Source organism: Macaca mulatta, chromosome 13, assembly GCF_049350105.2.
Source record: "Macaca mulatta isolate MMU2019108-1 chromosome 13, T2T-MMU8v2.0, whole genome shotgun sequence".
In the NCBI taxonomy this organism is placed as follows: Eukaryota; Metazoa; Chordata; class Mammalia; order Primates; family Cercopithecidae; genus Macaca; species Macaca mulatta.
The window spans coordinates 21,987,848-22,006,569 of record NC_133418.1 but is presented as its reverse complement, the minus strand read 5'-3'; the positions used below and the strand labels follow the sequence as shown (position 1 = coordinate 22,006,569).

At 40.7% G+C, this 18,722-nt stretch overlaps 2 protein-coding genes across 7 annotated transcripts in view; one reads left to right on the top strand and one right to left on the bottom strand.

Annotated features, from left to right (window-relative positions):
• The window catches only part of ANAPC1 (anaphase promoting complex subunit 1), a 119,679-nt gene that overhangs the window by 8,123 nt on the left and 92,834 nt on the right, over positions 1-18,722 (top strand). For 4 of the 6 annotated variants that reach the window (XM_028832303.2, XM_028832302.2, XM_077958998.1 and 1 more), the window contains 7 exons: positions 3,009-3,060; positions 3,264-3,364; positions 4,162-4,244; positions 9,159-9,232; positions 13,117-13,262; positions 14,178-14,398; positions 15,832-16,041. In XM_028832303.2, coding sequence (XP_028688136.1) covers positions 3,009-3,060; positions 3,264-3,364; positions 4,162-4,244; positions 9,159-9,232; positions 13,117-13,262; positions 14,178-14,398; positions 15,832-16,041 — 887 coding nt within the window. The remainder of the gene's footprint in view (positions 1-3,008; positions 3,061-3,263; positions 3,365-4,161; positions 4,245-9,158; positions 9,233-13,116; positions 13,263-14,177; positions 14,399-15,831; positions 16,042-18,722) is intronic. The other 2 variants (XM_077959001.1, XM_077958999.1) reach the window with 1 other exon arrangement.
• LOC144333704 (small ribosomal subunit protein eS26-like) lies at positions 11,540-12,274 on the bottom strand. Its single transcript, XM_077959002.1, has 2 exons — positions 12,168-12,274; positions 11,540-11,858 (listed from the first exon to the last, which is right to left on the bottom strand). Exons 1-2 carry the CDS (start codon positions 12,272-12,274, stop codon positions 11,666-11,668), a joined length of 300 nt encoding a protein of 99 aa, XP_077815128.1. The 3' UTR covers positions 11,540-11,665.

Genomic DNA, 18,722 nt, shown 5'->3' with positions numbered 1-18,722 from the left:
TGGTGGTTCTTTTTATTTTTTCATTTATTCTTTTTACTTTTCAATAGAGATGGGGCTCTCACTATGTTGTCCAGGCTGGTCTTGAACCCCTGGGCTCTAGCGATCCTCCTGCCTTGGCCTCCTAAAGTGCTGGAATTACAGGCATGAGCCACTGTGCCTGGCCTTCTGGAAGTATTTAGTCTCACTCTGTTTCAGATTATGCTGGGGCTACAAAGGTGAATGTAGTTTCTGCCATTGAAGGACTCATAGCCTAGAAAGGAGAACAGACAGATCAACCGAAATGCTGTATTCTGAATGCTCTATAATAACTGCATGTCCACAGAGTGATGAGAGCCCAAAGGACTGCGCACCAAAGGGAGGGTTTTTCAAAGAAGATGCTATTTGTAGTATAAAATGGTGGCAGAAGGGCATTCTAGACAGAGGAAATCGCAGGAAAAAGAATTATGGAAAAAGATGACTTTTTAAACTTCAGAATGGCTGTACACAAAGTGTGGGTGTGGAGAGATGCAAGTGGATGCCGGCAGGATACAGACCAAAGGGCCTTGTATATAAACCAAGGAATTTGGATTTTAATCTGTATGCTGAAGGGAGCCTGCTAAGGATTTTAAAATGGAAGTGATCAATTTTGTGTTTTGAGAAGAGATTGCTTTGTTAGCAATATATATATATAGGATTGACTGGAGAGTAGGGAGACTGTTGTCAGGGGCATTATTTTGTGATTGTTCAGGTAAAAGATTGGTGCCTTGGCGAAGAAGAGGTGATAAAGCAGAGGGAGATGTGGAAGGGGTTAGTGATCTCTTAGATATCAGGGATAAAAGAGATGTTAAAATATGTACTTTTAGAGGCTGAGAGGATGGGATTTCATGAAAGGAAGTTGAGACTGTAATAGGTGCATTGTAGATTTTGGACATTTCAGGTTGGAGCACAGCTCTCATGCACGGTTTTCTTCATGAATTTTCATTTCTTAACCATTAAAATCTCCCACAACTCAACAATAAAACAAACTACCCAATTAAAAAATTGGGCAGAAGGACTTAAATGGACATTTTTCTAAAGAAGGTGCACACATGGTCAATAAGCACATGAAAAGATGCTCAACTTCACTAATTATTAGGCAAATGCAAATTACAGCCACAGTGAGGTACCACTTTACTAGGTTGGCTATTATTAAAGAAACATAACAAATATTGGTGAGGGTGTCCAGAAGTTGGAACTTCTTTGCATTGCTGATGGGAATGTAACAAAGCTGCTGTGGAAAAATTTGGCAATTTCTCAAAAAGTTATACATATAGCCAGGCATGGTGGTGCATGCCTGTACTCCCAGCTGTTCAGGAGACTGAGGCAGGAGGGTCACGTGAACCCAGGAGTTCTAGGCTGCTGTGAGCTAGAATCATGCCTTGCACTGCAGTTTGGGTGACACAGTGAGACCCCATCTCTTAAAAAAAAGTTATACGTAGAATTACCATTATGATCCAGCAGTTCCACTTCTAGATATATGCACAACTGAATTGAGAACAGGGACTCACAGATACTTGTACACCAGTGTTTACAGCAGCATTATTTATGATAGCCAAAAGGTAGAAATAACCCATGTCCATTGACAGATGAATGGATAAATAAATGTGGTATATGCTAACAGTGGAATATTGTTTAGCTTTAAAAAGGGATAAAATTCTGATACATGCCATAACATGGATGAACCTTGAAAACATTATGTTAAGTGAAATAAAACAGATACAAAACGACAAATGTTGTACAGTTTCTCTTACTTGAGATACCTAGCACAGGTCCTTTCATAGGGAAGGTAGAATAGAGGTTACCAGAGCTCAGGGCATTGGGAAATGGGGAGTTATTGTTCAGTGGGCCTGGAGTTTCTGTTTGAGATGAGGAAAAAGTTCTGGAAATGTGCAGTATTTTACAGGCTCACAAATTGTACTAAACTCGTCAATTTAATGTTGTTAATGCCACTGAATTGTCTACTTAAAAATTGTTAAAATGCTAATTTTCATATTGTGTGTATTTGACCACAGTTAAAAAAAAAAACAAAATGCTATTAAATAATTTAATAAGTGATTGTCAAGTTTGTCAGTTAAAGTTTAATAGCTTTTCCTAGTTTATATTTTGTAAGATGGGCTTTTTTTTTTTTTTTTTTTTTTTTTTTGAGACGGAGTCTCGCTCTGTAGCCCAGGCTGGAGTGCAGTGGCCGGATCTCAGCTCACTGCAAGCTCCGCCTCCCGGGTTCACGCCATTCTCCGGCCTCAGCCTCCCGAGTAGCTGGGACTACAGGCGCTGCCACCTCGCCCGGCTATTTTTTGTATTTCTTAGTAGAGACGGGGTTTCACCGTGTTAGCCAGGATGGTCTCGATCTCCTGACCTCATGATCCGCCCATCTCGGCCTCCCAAAGTGCTGGGATTACAGGCTTGAGCCACCGCGCCCGGCCAAGATGGGCTTTTAAGAAAGGGAGGAGTTAATTTTTCTAAATAGTTTTTCAAAAGTCAGTCTAGAGAGAGTCTAAGAATAAGAGCAATTGTTTAATCTAGAGATTATAAAGTTTGAATAATCTTTAGTTTTGTATAGGACGTAGGGTTTAGTATGGTTTGAGCCACTATTTGAATTTTTGCTGCAAGGTTTCTCTCTGGCAGGTTTTTTGAATTTTTGCTGCAAGGTTTCTCTCTGGCGGGTTTTTTAAATTTTTGCTGCAAGGTTTCTCTCTGGCAGGTTTTTTGATTCTTCTCTTTTTGTAAAATTTATTTTTTTAATTTGAAATTTTAATTCTTATGGATCTTTTCATAAAATTTAATTGTAAACATATTTTGTCTTTCCTTATTATATTTATCATTTATTACTGTAATTTATTTTTTCTTCTTTTTGTTCCCATGATTGTACATGTTGAGCTGAGGAGGCAAAGTTACTGCGTAGATGCTATTATTATTATTCAGATGCCATTAGTTAATAGATGATTATTTAGATATAATTTTCTTAGGTAAGCATTTTGTTTTGATTTTAGGCATTGTGGTGTGACTTCATTATATCACAGGATAAGTCTGAAAAGGCCTACAGTAAGTTTCTTTTTGAAATTTTATTTTTCTTATGATGATTCCAAATGTTTATCTCATTGTATTTTTCATTCAAATGAAGTAGCCACTAGTAATAGTGGTTTACCATAAGCATCTTTATATTGTGCATTAAATAATTTGTGCTGTAAGGATTGAACTCCTTTGGGGGAAAAAAACATAAGTCTTGTTGTACCCTTTCTTTTCAGGTAGCAATGAAGTAGAAAAATGCATATGTATATTGCAAAGCTCATGTATTAACATGCATAGCATAGAAGGAAAGGATTATATAGCTTCCTTACCATTTCAGGTAAACAAGTGTTTCAAATTTTGGGGGGGTTTTGTTGGAGAACATTTTTGAATTAATTGGTTTTAGAGGCATGTCTTATGTTTCATGTTTCATAGTAGTCAAAAATGTTATTTTTACTCAAAATAACTAAATTTTGGCAGCTTTAGTGGCTTACCATTTTTCTGTACTTCACAAAAAAATGATCTTTTTTTGTTACTTGTCGTCTTTTTAATGCCTAGTGCTATTGTTAACACATTGTCATTTTGTTACTGATACTGGCCAGTGGCAGGAATTTCACATTGAGCAACTCCTCTTTATTAGATTTGATTTTATCTTAGGGTTGCTTATTTGAATTACTTTTTTTTTTTTTTTTGAGACGGAGTCTCGCTCTGCCGCCCAGGCTGGAGTGCAGTGGCCGGATCTCAGCTCACTGCAAGCGCCGCCTCCTGGGTTTACAGCATTCTCCTGCCTCAGCCTCCCGAGTAGCTGGGACTACAGGTGCCCACCACCAAGCCCGGCTAGTTTTTTGTATTTTTTAGTAGAGACGGTGTTTCACCGTGTTAGCCAGGATGGTCTCGATCTCCTGACCTCGTGATCCGCCCGTCTTGGCCTCCCAAAGTGCTGGGATTACAGGCTTGAGCCACCGCACCCGAATTACTTGAATTACTTTTTAAGAAAATGCTGTATTTAATGATTATGTTACTTTGTAAAGCTATTACTAAATTGGAAAATAAAACATTCTGTAATGTTTCTTTAAAACATTTTATAAAGGGGTAGGTTCTCTTACTTCTGTCTTTTCCCACCCTCTTACCTGAAAGGTTGCCAATGTTTGGCCCACTAAATATGGATTGTTGTTTGAGCGAAGCACTTCTTCACATGAAGTACCTCCAGGTTCACCCAGGTATTCATTTTCTTCACTTCAGAATATTACTGCTTGGGATTTGTGTGTGTGTGTTGGTTCTGAGGTTTATCTAAAAGTTTGAGATGATGATAATTTTCATGCTAACAGTGTAGATATATGCCATTTTCTCTCATCTCAGTACAAGTTGAGTATCCCTGATCCAAAAATCTGAAATTCTCCAAAATCTGCAACTTGTTGAGCTCCAGCATGACACTCAAAGGAAATGCTTATTGGAGCATTTCAGGTTTTGGATTCTCAAATTAGGATTGCTCTCATCAAAAAGATAATATATCATGATCAAGTGGGTTTCGTTTCAGGGATGTAGGGATACACAAGTCAATAAATGTGACACTTCACATAAACAGAATTAAAAACCATGTGATCATCTCAATAGATGCAGAAAAAAGCATTGGATAAAGTTCAGCATCCCTTGATGATAAAAACAAACTAGGCATAGAAGGGACTTACTACAAATTAATAAAAGTCATGTACGACAAACCCACAGCCAACATCATACTGAATGGGGAAAAGTTGAAAGCATTCCCCCTGAGAACTGGAAGAAGAGAAAGATGCCTACTTTCACCACTTCTGTTCAGCATGGTACTGGAAGTTCTGGCCAGAGCAATCAGGCAAGAGAAAGAAATAAAGGACATCTAGATTTGAAAAGAGAAAGTCATACTATCACTATTTGCTGGTGATATGATTATATACCTAGAAAACCCTATAGACTCCTCCAAAAGACTCCTAGATTTGATAAATAAATTCAGTAAAGTCTCAGATTACAAAATCAATGTACACAAATCAGTAGCATTGCTATACACCAACAGTGACAAAGCTGAAAATCAAATCAAGAACTCAAATCTCCTTTTTTTTTTTTTTTTGAGACGGAGTTTTGCTGTTGTTGCCAAGTCTGGAGTACAATGGCGTGATCTCGGCTCACCACAACCTCCGCCTCCCAGGTTCAAGCGATTCTGCTGCTTCAGCCTCCTGAGTAACCGGGATTACAGGCATGAACCACCACGCCTGGCTAATTTTTTGTATTTTTAGTAGAGACGGGGTTTCTCCATGTTAGTCATGCTGGTCTTGAACTCCCAACCTCAGGTGATCCGCCCGCCTTGGCCTCCCAAAGTGCTGGGATTATAGGCATGAGCCACTGCGCCTGGCCAGAAATTCAGTCCCTTTTACAAGAACTGCAAAAAAACCAAAAACAAAAAACCTGTAAATATACTTAACCAAGGAGGTGAATGATCTCTATAAGGAGAACTACAACACACTGCTGAAAGAAATCATAGATGACACAAACAAACGGTAACACATCCCATGATCATGGATTTGAAGAATAATATTGTGAAAATGACCATATTGCCAAAAGCAATCTATAGATTTCACCGTAATTCTCATCAAAATAAGATAATTTTCCATAGAATTAGAAAAAACAATTCTAAAATTCATATGGAACCAAAAGAGCCCAAATAGCCAAAACAATCCTAAGCAAAAAGAACAAATATGTAGCCATCACATATACTACAAGTCTATAATTTCCAAAACAGCATGGTACTGGTATAAAAGTAGGCACATAGACCAGTGGAACAGAATGGAGAACCCAGAAATAAAGCCAAATACTTGTAATCAACTGATCTTTGACAAACAAGCATACAAAAACAAATTGGGGGAAGGACATCATCCTGTTTAGTAAATTATGCTAGGAAAACTGACACCTTTTTTAGAAGAATGAAACTGGATTTTTTATCTCTCACCTTATACAAAAGTCAGGTCAAGAGGGATCAAAGACTTTAAAAGCCCTGAAACCATAAAAATTCTAGAAGATAACCTTGGAAAAACTCTTCTGGACATTGGCCTAGGCAAGGAATTTATGACTAAAACACCAGAAGCAAATGCAACGAAAACAATAAATAAATGGGACCTGATTAAAATAAAAAGCTTCTGCACAGCAAAAGAAATGTCAGAATAGACAGATAACTCACACAGTGGGAGAAAATATTTGCAAACTCTGCATCCAACAAAGCACTAGTATCCAGAATATATAAGGAACTCAGATCAGCAAGAAAAAAACTCAAAAAGTGGGTAAAGGACGTGAGTAGACAGTTCTCAAAAGAAGATATACAAATGATCAGCAAACATGAAACTGCTCAGCATCAGTAATCATTAGAGAAATGCAAATTAAAACCACAGTGAGATATCACCTTACTCTTTCAGGAATGGCCATTATTAAAGAGTCAGAAAAACAATAGATGTTGGCATGGATGTGGTGGAAGGGGAGTGCTTATACACGGCTGGTGGGAATGTAATCAATATGACATCTGTGGAAAACAGTATGGAGATTCCTTAATGAACTAAAAGTAGATCTACCATTCAATCTAGCAGTCCCGTTACTGGGTATCTACCCAAAGGGAAAAAAAAGTCATTATATGAAAAAGACACATGCACATGTATGTTTATTGCAACACAATTCACAATTGCAAAGATAGGGAATCAGCCTAAGTGCCCATCGACCAATGAGTGAATAAAGAAAATGTATATAGTCGGGCGCGGTGGCTCAAGACTGTAATCCCAGCACTTTGGGAGGCCGAGACGGCGGATCACGAGGTCAGGAAATCGAGACCATCCTGGCTAATACGGTGAAACCCCGTCTCTACTAAAAAATACAAAAAAACTAGCCAGGCGAGGTGGCGGGCGTCTGTAGTCCCAGCTACTCGGGAGGCTGAGGCAGGAGAATGGGGTGAACCTGGGAGGCGGAACTTGCAGTGAGCCGAGATCCGGCCACTGCACTCCAGCCTGGGCGACAGAGCAAGACTCTGTCTAAAAAAAAAAAAAAAAAAAAAAGAAAATGTATATATACACCATGGAATACTAATCAGCCATAATGAGGAAATGAACTAATGTCTTTTGCAGCAAGTTAGATGGAATTGGAGGCCATGATTCTAAGTGAAGTCACCCAGGAATGGAAAACCAGATAACTGCATGTTCTCACTTAGAAGTGAGAGCTAAGCAAGGAGTATGCAAAGGCTGTATGCAGAGTGTTATAATGGACTTTGGAGACTCAGAAGGAGGAGGGTGGGAAAAAGGTGTGGGATAAAAAAACTACATATTGCGTACAACATACACTAGTCAGGTGACGGGTGCACTAAAATATCAGAATCCACCACTATATAATTCTGTGTCACCAAAAGCTACTTGTACCCCCAAAAGAATTAGGGTTGCTCAACTGTTAATGTAAGGCAAATAATCCAAAACACTTCTGGTCCCAAGTATTTCAGATAAGGGATACTCAACCTGTATGTACACATGTACACTCATGTACCTGTATGTACACAACCTGTATGTACACTCTACGCACTTGGCACTTAATTAGCCTTTTTTCCAATCCAAGTGGTAAAATTGAGCATGCAAATAAATGGCTTAAAAAAAGATTTGGCCAGGTGCGATGGCACACACCTGTAATCCCACCACTTTGGGAGGCTGAGGCGGGTGGATCACCTGAGTTCAGGAGTTCGAGACCAGCCTGCCCAACATGGTGAAACCCTGTCTCTACTAAAAATACAAAAAAATTAGCCAAGCGTGGTGGCGGGCACCTGTAATCCCAGTTACTTGGGAGGCTGAGACAGGAGAATTGCTTGAACCTGGGAGACGGAGGTTGCAGTGAGCCAAGATTGCACCACTGCACTCCAGCTGGGTGATGAACGAAACTCTATCTCAAAAAAAAAAAAAAAAAAGTAAATAACAAGATTCAATTCTTAGCTCTGCCATTTTCTCATTGTGCTGGTTTGAGCAGATCATTAGTGCTTTCTTCGCTGTAGTTTCCTTATGTATTACAGGAATATTATCATTTACCTCTTAGGACTATCATTTACCTCTTAGGACTTATGCAAAGTTAAACTAGCTAAATGTGTGTAAGCTTTGACACAGGGCCTAGTAGGTATTAAGTATGCAATAAATGGTAGATGTTTATTAGCAGTGTGTTTATCTTGTCCTATGAATTGTGAGCACACTGAAGGGCAGCAACATACAGCACCTGTCATGTTGTGGTGCAAGAGGTAGACACTTGCTAAGTCTTAAATAAATTGCTTATAGATTTTAATCTCTTTCTGCTTTGAAAGAAAGCCTCTCTTCACTCTAAAAAATATCATTCCTTAAAAAGTGTAGGCTTTTGGCCAGGTGCGGTGGCTCACACCCGTAATCCTAGCACTTTGGGAGGCCGAGGCAGGTGGGTCACCTGAGGTCAGGAGTTCAAGACCAGCCTGGCCAACATGGTGAAACCCCGTCTCTACTAAAAATCCAAAAAGCTAGCTGGGTGTGGTGGTGTGTGCCTGTTATCCCAGCTACTTGGGAGGCTGAGACAAGAGAATCGCTTGAACCTGGGAGGTGGAGGTTGCAGTGAGCCGATATCATGCCCCTGCACTCTAGCCTAGGCAACAGAGTGAGACTCTGTCTCAAAAAAAAAAAAAAAAAGCAGACTTTTAATTTACTTGAAGTAGTTTTTTTCTTGCTTTTTTAAAAAATGCACTCCTTTATCAGCAGGTGTGGGAGAATGAATTTCTTTCTCAGCTGCCAAAGAAACACTGCCAGTAAGAGAGGAATAAAAAAAGACTGCTTTATGTACATTACTCCATTTGTTCTGTAGTGTGATGTCGCAGAAATTCCCTGGGCTATATTGATTTCCCTCTGTTCGTGCATTGATAGAATTATTTTAAGGGGAGAGATTTCTAGGAGTGAAATAGAAGAGAATGTGAAAAATAGTATGTACAAAGTTTAGAAGATTGCCTTTTGAGATAGTAGGTTTCTAGTTGCTTGTGTAATCTGGAGAAGACACTTCTTTGCAAGAGAAGTGCAAAATTTGTGCACAGACATATTCATATTGTATTGGTAATTAATTGATTATTTGTTTATTGCTAGAGAACCTTTACCCACTATGTTCAGCATGCTGCACCCACTAGATGAAATAACTCCACTTGTTTGTAAATCTGGAAGTAAGTGTATTTTTATATTCTTTTAGATAAGCTCTTTTTTTTTGACTTTGGTGAGGGAGATTATAAAGGCGCTTATATGAAAACTGACTTATAAAAATAATACAATGTAAACATTTTACAAAAGTAACTTCTATTTTGAATTTCTTGAGTATCATGGTATTAACTGCTCAACAGTTATTTTGAGTAAAAAATAAGGCACGTAAATCAATGAGGAATACTGATATATTTATTAACCTACCTGTAGATCACTTTGTTCTTTAATAATTAATAAGTAAATAAATGATACTTGGATGAAGTAAAGTTTTTTGTTGTTGTTGTTTTGGGTTTTTTTTTTTTTTTTTTTTTTTTGAGAGGGGTCTTGCTCTGTGGCCCAGGCTGGAGTGCAATGGTGCGATCTTGGCTCACTTGCAACCTCTGCCTCCCAGGTTCAAGAGATCCTCCCATGTCAGCCTCCCAAGTAGCTGGGACTACAGGTGTGCTTCATCTCACCTAATTTTTTTGTATTGTTTGGTAGAGATGAGGTTTCCCCATGTTGCTCAGGCGGGTCTCAACCACCTAGGCTCAAACGATCCACCCGTCTCAGCGTCCCAAAGTGTTGGGATTACAGGTGTGAGCCACTGCGCCTGGCTCAAGTTTTTTTCTGAGGGGAAAAAAAAAATAGAGCCTTACATGTATGCTGTGTAATTTTTTTTTTTTTTTTTTTTTTTTGAGATGGAGTCTCGCTCTGTTGCCAGCCTGGAGTGCAGTGGTGCGATCTTGGCTCATTGCAACCTCTGCCTCCCGGGTTCAAGGGATTCTTGTGCCTCATCTAAGTAGCTGTCTGTAGTCATATGCCACCATGCTGGCTAATTTTTGTATTTTTAGTAGAGACATGATTTTGCCATGTTGGTCAGTCTGATCTTGAACTCCTGACCTCAAGTGAACCGCCTGCCTCAGCCTCCTACAAATATTTCTACATGCTTATCTCTGAATTTTTAAGTTTGGCCAAACGTAGGACAATGAGGACTTGAAGGCTGAAAAAAAATTATATTCTTTGACATTTTTATTTTAGGACTTTATTCTAAGTACATACTCTGAAATTTCACTGGGGCTTTTTATCTTTTTTTTTTTTTCTCTCCCCCGAGACGGAATCTTGCTCTTGTCACCCAGGCTGGAGTGCAGTGGCGCGATCTCAGCTCATTGTAACCCCTGCCTCCCGGGTTCAAGTGATTATCCTGCCTCAGCCTCCTGAGTAGCTGGGATTACAGGCACATGCCACCACGCCTGGCTAATGTTTTATATTTTTGGTAGAGACGGGGTTTCATCATGTTAGCCAGACTGGTCTCCAACTCCTGACTTCAGGTGATCCACCTGCCTTGGCCTCCCAAAGTGCTGGGATTACAGGCGTGAGCCACTGTGACCAACCAGCTGCTTTTTATCTTCTATACTATATCTGGGCAAACTGCAGGCCATGGGCTAAATCTGGCCTGCAGCATGTTTTTGTAAAGCTTGTGAACTAAGAATGGTTTTTTTTGAGATGGAGTTTTGCTCTTGTCGCCCAGGCCAGAATACAATGGCACGATCTTGGCTCACTGCAACCTCCGCCTCCCGGGTTCAAGCGATTCTCTTGCTTCAGCCTGCCAAATAGCTGGGATTACAGGCATGTGCCACCACACTCAGCTAATTTTGTATTTTTAGTAGAGACGTAGTTTCACCATGTTGGTCAGGCTGGTCTTGAACTCCTGACCTCAGGTGATCCACCCGCCTCGGCCTCCCAAAGTGCTGGGATTACATCGTGAGCCACCGCACCCAACATAAGAATGCTTTTTACCTTTTAAAGGGTTGTAGAAAATAACAAAGATTATGTGATAGAGTCAATACGTGGACAGCAAACTAAACTATTTAGTCTTTGATCTTTTACAGAAAAAATTCAAATTTTATATTTTTACTAATTGCAGACATCCTGAATAAACATACTAGGGCCTGGGATTAAATGGCATGCAGCCTTTTTTTTTTTTTTAAGTACAATTTCCATTTTACTTTTTTCTCTGGAGAATAGTCTGTCTTCAGTGTTTTTTTTTCCTTTTTTTTTTTTTTGAGATGGAGTCTTGCTTTGTCACCCAGGCTGGAGTGCAATGGCACGATCTCAGCTCACTGCAGCCTCAGCCTCCCAGGTTCAAGTGATTCTCCTGTCTCAGCCTCCCTAGTAGCTGGGATTAGGCACATGCCATCACGCCTGGCTAATTTTTTGTGTTTTAGTAGAGACGGGGTTTCACCATGTTGCCCAGGCTGGTCTCGAACTCCTGAGCTCAGGCAATCCACCCACCTCAGCCCCCGAAAGTGCTAGGATTACAGGCATGAGCCGCCGCACCTGGCCTTGTCTTCAGTCTTTAAGGACTCAGCTCCTTACATGGGCTTTGGTGGGGGTTGTGGGGCAGCACCAGAAGATCTAAATCAGGGTGGGCGTGTTTGGTCCTTGTGGGCTTTACGAGATGGATTCTTGACTACTTTTCTGTGAATCGCACATCTCACACAGTAATTTAGCTTCACATACAGCTTGGGAAGCACATAGGCATTGAAGACACTTGCTTCAGAAATGTCCCTGACTACTGCAGCCTCCACTACGTTTCGAATGATGAATTTCTTTTTTTTTTTTTTTTTTGAGACAGAGTGTCGCTCTGTTGCCCAGGCTGGAGTGCAGTGGGCGATCTCGGCTCACTGCAAGCTTCACCTACCGGGTTCACGCCATTCTCCTGCCTCAGCCTCCTGCGTAGCTGGAACTACAGGCGCCCGCCACCATGCCCCACTGATTTATTTTTAGTAGAGATGGGGTTTCACTGTGTTAGCCAGGATGGTCTTGATCTCCTGACCTCATGATCCGCCTGCCTCGGCCTCCCAAAGTGCTGGGATTGTAGGCGTGAGCCACCGTGCCCAGCCTCGAATGATGAATTTCTTAATGGCCTTGTCCTTGGGCATGTGTCGGGTACAGTTTGTGCAACGAATAGACTGCACGTGGCTGCGCCCCTTTTTGGCACAATTATTGTTCCTTCTTTTCTTTGTCATCTTGGAGGCATGGACTGGAGAGAGGAGTGCAGCCATTATTGATCATATTTTTGAATAACATTTAGTTAACTAGAAGTTGCTTATTTGTAATGTCAAGTAGGATACCAAACTTTAACACAGTGTGATTATAATTTTGTAAAAATGTATAAAGTGTGTATATATGTATGAAGAAAACCAAAAATTCTCTGATGTATTAATAGTAGATATTTTGATATAGTGGCATGATTTTTATTTATAAAGTATTTCTTATGATTATAAAATCGCATTTTTAAATTTTTCAATATTTTAACTGAGTGGGAAACATTTCCTGTTAAATAAGGATATGGAGACCAGTCCATGGTACTTTAGATTAAAAGCTGAACTCACTGGGAAAAACCTTGTTTTGCATGTGTAACTAGTAAAGCAGAAACAACAGTGTACTGTTCAGCACTGTCTGAATAGTAATTATAGAGTACAGCTTTCATACAGAAGAACAGAACCAATAAGGAAGTCAAACTTGACAGAATAGTTGAATGCAATTTATAAATAAGTAAGTTGTTGAAGAAGTCATCGACCTTTTACCTGTGGCTGATTCATTTAATGGTGAGAGTCAGCACAAGTCTTAACATTTAACAGCATGTATGTGAAGCTGAAACTTGTAATGCTCTCATCTTTAATGTATTTTAAGGAAGTTGATGCCTAAAGTAAATTTATTAAAAATTCAGAGTTAATTATTTAAGATATTAATAGATTTTGTGCTCTTTGGCTTGGTTGTTCTTTAACAATTTTAAGAGCTCTGTTCATCAATATCAGTCTTGTAAAGCCCATTGTTCTACACCTGATTTTTCTATTTTATTTTTAAGGTATTTTTGGTTCATCACGGGTGCAATATGTTGTAGATCATGCAATGAAAATTGTTTTCCTCAATACTGACCCCTCTATTGTAATGACTTACGATGCCGTTCAAAATGTGCATTCTGTGTGGACTCTCCGGAGAGTCAAATCAGAGGTAAGGAGAAAGGCAAGTCACTTCTCCTTAATAGGAAGGGGTGGGCCAGATGTATTGGCTCACACCTGTAGTGCCAGCACTTTGGGAGGCCAAGGTGAGCTGATCACTTGAGGTCAGGAGTTCAAGACCAGCCTGGCCAACATGGTGAAACCCCATCTCTACCAAAAATATAAAAAATTAGCCCGGTGTGGTGGCTCCTGTAATCCCATCTACTCGGGAGGCTGAGGCAGGAGAATCACTTGAACCTGGGAGGTGGAGGTTGCAGTGAGCCAAGATCGTGCCACTGCACTCTAGCCTGGGTGACAGAACGAGACTCTATCTCAAAAAAAAAAAAAAAAAAAAAAAAAAAAAAAAATATATATATATATATATATATATATATGAAAGAATAGTTAATACTTCATACCCTCACTTTTTTTTTTTTTTTGGAAAACCACTTGTGAATAGTTGTTTTATTATTATTATTATCATCATCATCATCATCTTTAGAGATGGGGCCTCACTCTGTCACCCAGGCTGAAGTATAATGATACAATTATAGTTCACTGCAGCCTTGAACTCCTGGGCTCAAGTGATCCTCCTGCCTCAGCTTTCTGAGTAGCTAGGACTACAAGTGTGTACCACCACTCCCAGCTAATTTTTAATTTTTTGTAGAAATGGCATCTTGTTATGTTGCCCAGGCTGGTCTTGAACTCCTTGGCTCAAGCTATCCTCTTGCCTCACCCTCCCAAAGTGCTGGGATTATAGATGTAAGCCACTGCACCTGGCCTCATTTGAGAAACAGATTGAGCTTCTTAGGAAAGAAGAAATACTGTATCTTTAGTAACTGACTTCAGCTTGCATTCTTACAAGGAAATTGCTATTTTATTCTAATTATTGTCTTTTTTTTCCTCTTTCTCTTTATTTTGACTTAAGGAAGAGAATGTTGTTTTAAAGTTCTCTGAACAGGGGGGAACCCCACAGAATGTGGCCACTAGCAGCTCCCTCACAGCACATCTCAGAAGCCTCTCCAAAGGAGATTCCCCTGTGACTTCACCTTTCCAGAATTACTCCTCCATTCACAGTCAAAGTCGCTCAACCTCATCACCCAGTCTACATTCTCGCTCACCTTCTATTTCCAACATGGCAGCTCTAAGGTAGAGGGGTTTCCTGGTTTTTCTTTTTAAGCTTTCTCTTTTGTTTTGAAGGATTTAGAATTTCTGTTGACAGCTTTTTTTAGGGGAAATATATTTAGGGGAGATATTTTTTAGGGGAAATAGCCATTATCCCAATTGAACCACTTTTTTTTTTTTTTTTTTTCTTTTGAGGTGGAGTCTCGCTCTGTCACCCAGGCTGGAGTGCAGTGGCGCGATCTCGGCTCACTGCAAGCCCCGCCTCCCGGCTTCACACCGTTCTCCTGCCTCAGCCTCCAGCTGGGACTACAGGCGCCGGCCACCATGCCCGGCCTATTTGTTTTTTGTATTTTTAGTGGAGACGGGGTTTCAGTGTGTTAGCCAGGATGGTCTCGATCTCCTGAGTTTGTGATCCGCCCGCCTCGGCTTCCCAAAGTGCTGAGATTACAGGCGTGAGCCACCGTGCCCAGCCCTGAGCCACTTTTACTAAGATAGCTAAGTTTACCATGCCACATTCTTTTGAATGTGTCTTTCCTGAGTCGTGTTTGAAGCTGCCACATTCTTTCCTGAGTCATATTTTGAAGCTGCCTATGCTCGTCCTAAGATTAGTTGCCTCGTTTCTACCACTGTGTGGGCAACAGTTTGATGAATATTAATTCCCAAAATATTGTGGCACTATTTTACTTTTGCCTTAATTTATGTTCGTTTTTCTTTTTTCTTTTTCTTTGTTATTTGGTACCTAAATGTATCTATCCTCTATATAGATATATATTTAAATCACCAGCTATCTATGTCTGGTACTACAGGGACATTGTTTTGCTGATATATATATGTCTGACTATACAGGGACATAGTTTAGAGCTTTTTGAATAATCAGTTCATTTTCTTTTTTTTTTTTTTTTTTTGAGACAGAATATCGCTGTGTCGCCCAGGCTGGAGTGCAGTGGCCGGATCTCAGCTCACTGCAAGCTCTGCCTCCCGGGTTTTTACGCCATTCTCCTGCCTCAGCCTCCCGAGTAGCCGGGACTACAGGCGCCCGCCACCTCGCCCGGCTAGTTTTTTGTATTTTTTAGTAGAGACGGGGTTTCACCGTGTTAGCCAGGATGGTCTCGAACTCCTGACCTCGTGATCCGCCCGTCTCGGCCTCCCAAAGTGCTGGGATTACAGGCTTGAGCCACCGCGCCTGGCCGATCAGTTCATTTTCTGAAAAAGAAGATGATCTAAGTTTTTAGTTTTAAAAGATGAGTTCTAATAAGAATTCTAAATCTTTGGAATATAGTAAAGCACATTGACATAAACCATTTAAATAGCTACTCCTTTTTGAAAAATTTTAATTTCTGACCTGGATTATGCCATGAATGCTCTTCTGTCTGTGGAATTTTGGGAAGTGTCATTGGAGTGTGTCATATAAGCCTGCCCTACTAACTGTGATGTACTCTCCTCTGTTTATTTTGCAGTCGTGCTCATTCTCCTGCCTTAGGAGTGCACTCTTTTTCAGGGGTGCAAAGGTTCAACATTTCAAGCCATAATCAGTCTCCAAAGAGACACAGTATTTCTCATTCTCCAAACAGTAATTCTAATGGCTCCTTTCTTGCACCAGAAACTGAGCCAATTGTTCCTGAACTGTGTATTGACCATTTGTGGACAGAAACGATGACTAATATAAGGTTCGTTGTATATATTATTGTATTCAAAGAAAAATCTTGCTAAAAGTCTTGGGAAATATATGGCATTTTGTTTAAAGTTTCCTTTTAATATGATCAGTTTTTTTTTTTTTTTTTTTTTTTTGAGACGGAGTCTTGCTCTGTTGCCCAGGCTGGAGTCCAGTGGGGTGATCTAGGCTCACTGCAAGCTCCGCCTCTCAGGTTCATGCCATTCTCCCGCTTAAGCCTCCGGAGTAGCTGGGGCTACAGGTGCTGCCGCCATACCCGGCTAATTTTTTTTTTTTTTTTTTTGTATTTTTAGTAGAGACGGAGTTTCACCGTGTTAGCCAGGATGGTCTTGATCTCCTGACCTCGTGATCCACCCGCCTCGGCCTCCCAAAGTGCTGGGATTACAGGTGTGAGCCACCGTGCCCAGCCATGATCAGTTATTAATATATGTAAAAATATATAGAGATATGTATTAAGGCCACCTCAGTTTCAACAGAGGATATTAATGATATTAAAGTGATCATAGGCTGGACACAGTGGCTCATGCCTGTAATCCTAGCACTTTGGGAGGCTGAAGCAGGTGGATCACTTGAGCCTAGGAGTTCGAGGCCAGCCTGGCCAACATTGTGAAGCCCTGTCTCTACTAAAAATACAAAAATTAGCTGGATGTAGTGGTGTACACTCGTAATCCCAGCTACTCAGGTGGCCGAGACAGAATTGCTTGAACCAAGGAGGTAGAGGTTGCAGTGAGCTGAGATCGTGCCACTGCACTGCAGCCTGGGTGACAGAGTGAGACTCTATTTCAAAAAAAAAAATAGTCATCATAAAAATATTATTTTGTCATCTGATATTTCTTCCTTTATAGTAATAATCTCTCAGATTTCAGGTGTTTTTTGTTCTAGGGAGAAACAATTTCTATCAATGAGGAAATGTGGGTTTTTAAGCATGTTTCCTAAGTTTTGTGTTCATATTAGTTGAGTGCCAGCTTTACTTTTTGGGAAACATAGCTTAGATCTCTGTTCTAGGTGACCTTTCTTCTTTTATATTCTCTTTAATAATTTATGTGTTAATTTATATGCCAATGTATATGCTAGTTAACAATCTAATAACTCACTGTCCCTGTCCTCAAAAGAGGCTGAAGGATGGTGACACCGGAGGGACTACTTTTGCTGGTAGGGCTTTGAAAGATGAATACGTATTTCTAGGCAGGTAAGTTGGGAAAGGCCACAGATGGCAGCTGAGATCAGAACAAAAGTGCTAGTGAATGCGTGGTGTGTTTAGGGAATTATAAGTACTCCCACTCTGGTTTGTGCAGAGGGAGGGAAAAGGCTAATGAAGAGGAGGCTTCCTAGGTGCAGTGGCCCACACCTGTAATCACTCACTTTGGGAGGCTGAGGCGGATGGATCACTTGAGCTCAGGAGTTCAAGACCAACCTGGCCAACGTGGTGAAACCACATGTCTACTACAAATACAAAAATTAGGTGTGATGGCGTGCATCTGTAGTCCTAGCTGCTCTGGAGTCTGAGGTGAGAGAATCATTTGAACCCGGGAGTTGGAGGTTGCAGTGAGCCAAGATCATACCACTGCACTCCAGCTTGGGCGACAGAGTGAGACAGTCCGGGGGGAAAAAGAAAGGAGGCTTGAGAGATTACTGATTGTCCTTTAGGCCTCTGGTCTATTTGATGACAGCGGTAAGAAGGCACTTTATAAGTGTGTTGGAAGTTTGAGAAAGAGCAGAACAATAAATGTGGAATTGTCAGCTCATAAGTGGTGATTGAGGTAAGAGAATTGGACTAGAATTGAAGAATTATTGTATTCAATAATTGTGTGTACATGTAGTATATAGACCTTTTCCCAAGGAGAGGGTTTTAACATTCCTTAGATTCTCAAAGGGATTTGTGGCCTCCAAATAGTTAAAATCTAGTGGTGTAGAATTAGAAGAGGGCTAGGAACTGAAGTCCTGGAAACTTAAGATTTGGGGAATGGAAAGAGACAAAACTGGCACAGAGAGACAAAGCAAAAGAGGTCAGATGGGAGAAGGAGCAGGAAATACAGAACACATAAAAGAGAGAGCATTTCAAGAATACGGAGATGCCAGTACTGCCAGGTACTGGTGAAGTGTGGCCCTGAGAGTTGAGCCCAGAGAGGAGGTGCCTGGGTGGCAGTGGGTTCCTTGGTGACCTTGGCCAGAGCATTTTAAGCTGGGAGGATGGCGGGGGAAAGTGGGGTAGAAAAAGTAAATGGGGACTGAGAAAATGAACATAGGCATACAGACTATTTTAAGGAGTTTGCCTTTGAGTGGGATTGAAGATACAAAATTAGAGGGAGTCTCGGTCAAGGAGAGTTTTGTTTTTGCTGAACTATAATAGAATTAGTTTTCATGACGTCTTGCCCTAGTATTTTCTTTTTCTCTTTTTTTGAGACAAGGTCTAACTCTGTCGCTCAGGCTGGAGTGCAGTGCCTCAATCACAGCTCACTGCAGCCTTGGCCTTCTGGGCTCAGGTGATTCCCCCACCTCAGCCTCCCAGGTAGCTGGGACTATAGGCACACACCACCATGCCAAACTAATTTTTTGTAATTTTTGTAGAGAAGGGATTTTGCCGTGATGCCCAGGCTGGTCTCAAACTCCTGGGCTCAAGCAATCTGCTTGCCTCTGCCTCCCAAAGTAATGGGATTACAGGTGTGAGCCACTGTG

Coding starts and splice junctions, on each gene's coding strand:
- LOC144333704 (XM_077959002.1), bottom strand. CDS start 12,274: ATGACAAAGAAAAGAAGGAACAATAATTGTGCCAAAAAGGGGCGCAGC. Junction 11,859..12,167: donor ATGCCCAAGGACAAGGCCAT/TAAGAAATTCAT, acceptor AAAAAAAAAAAA/AAAGAAATTCATCATTCGAA.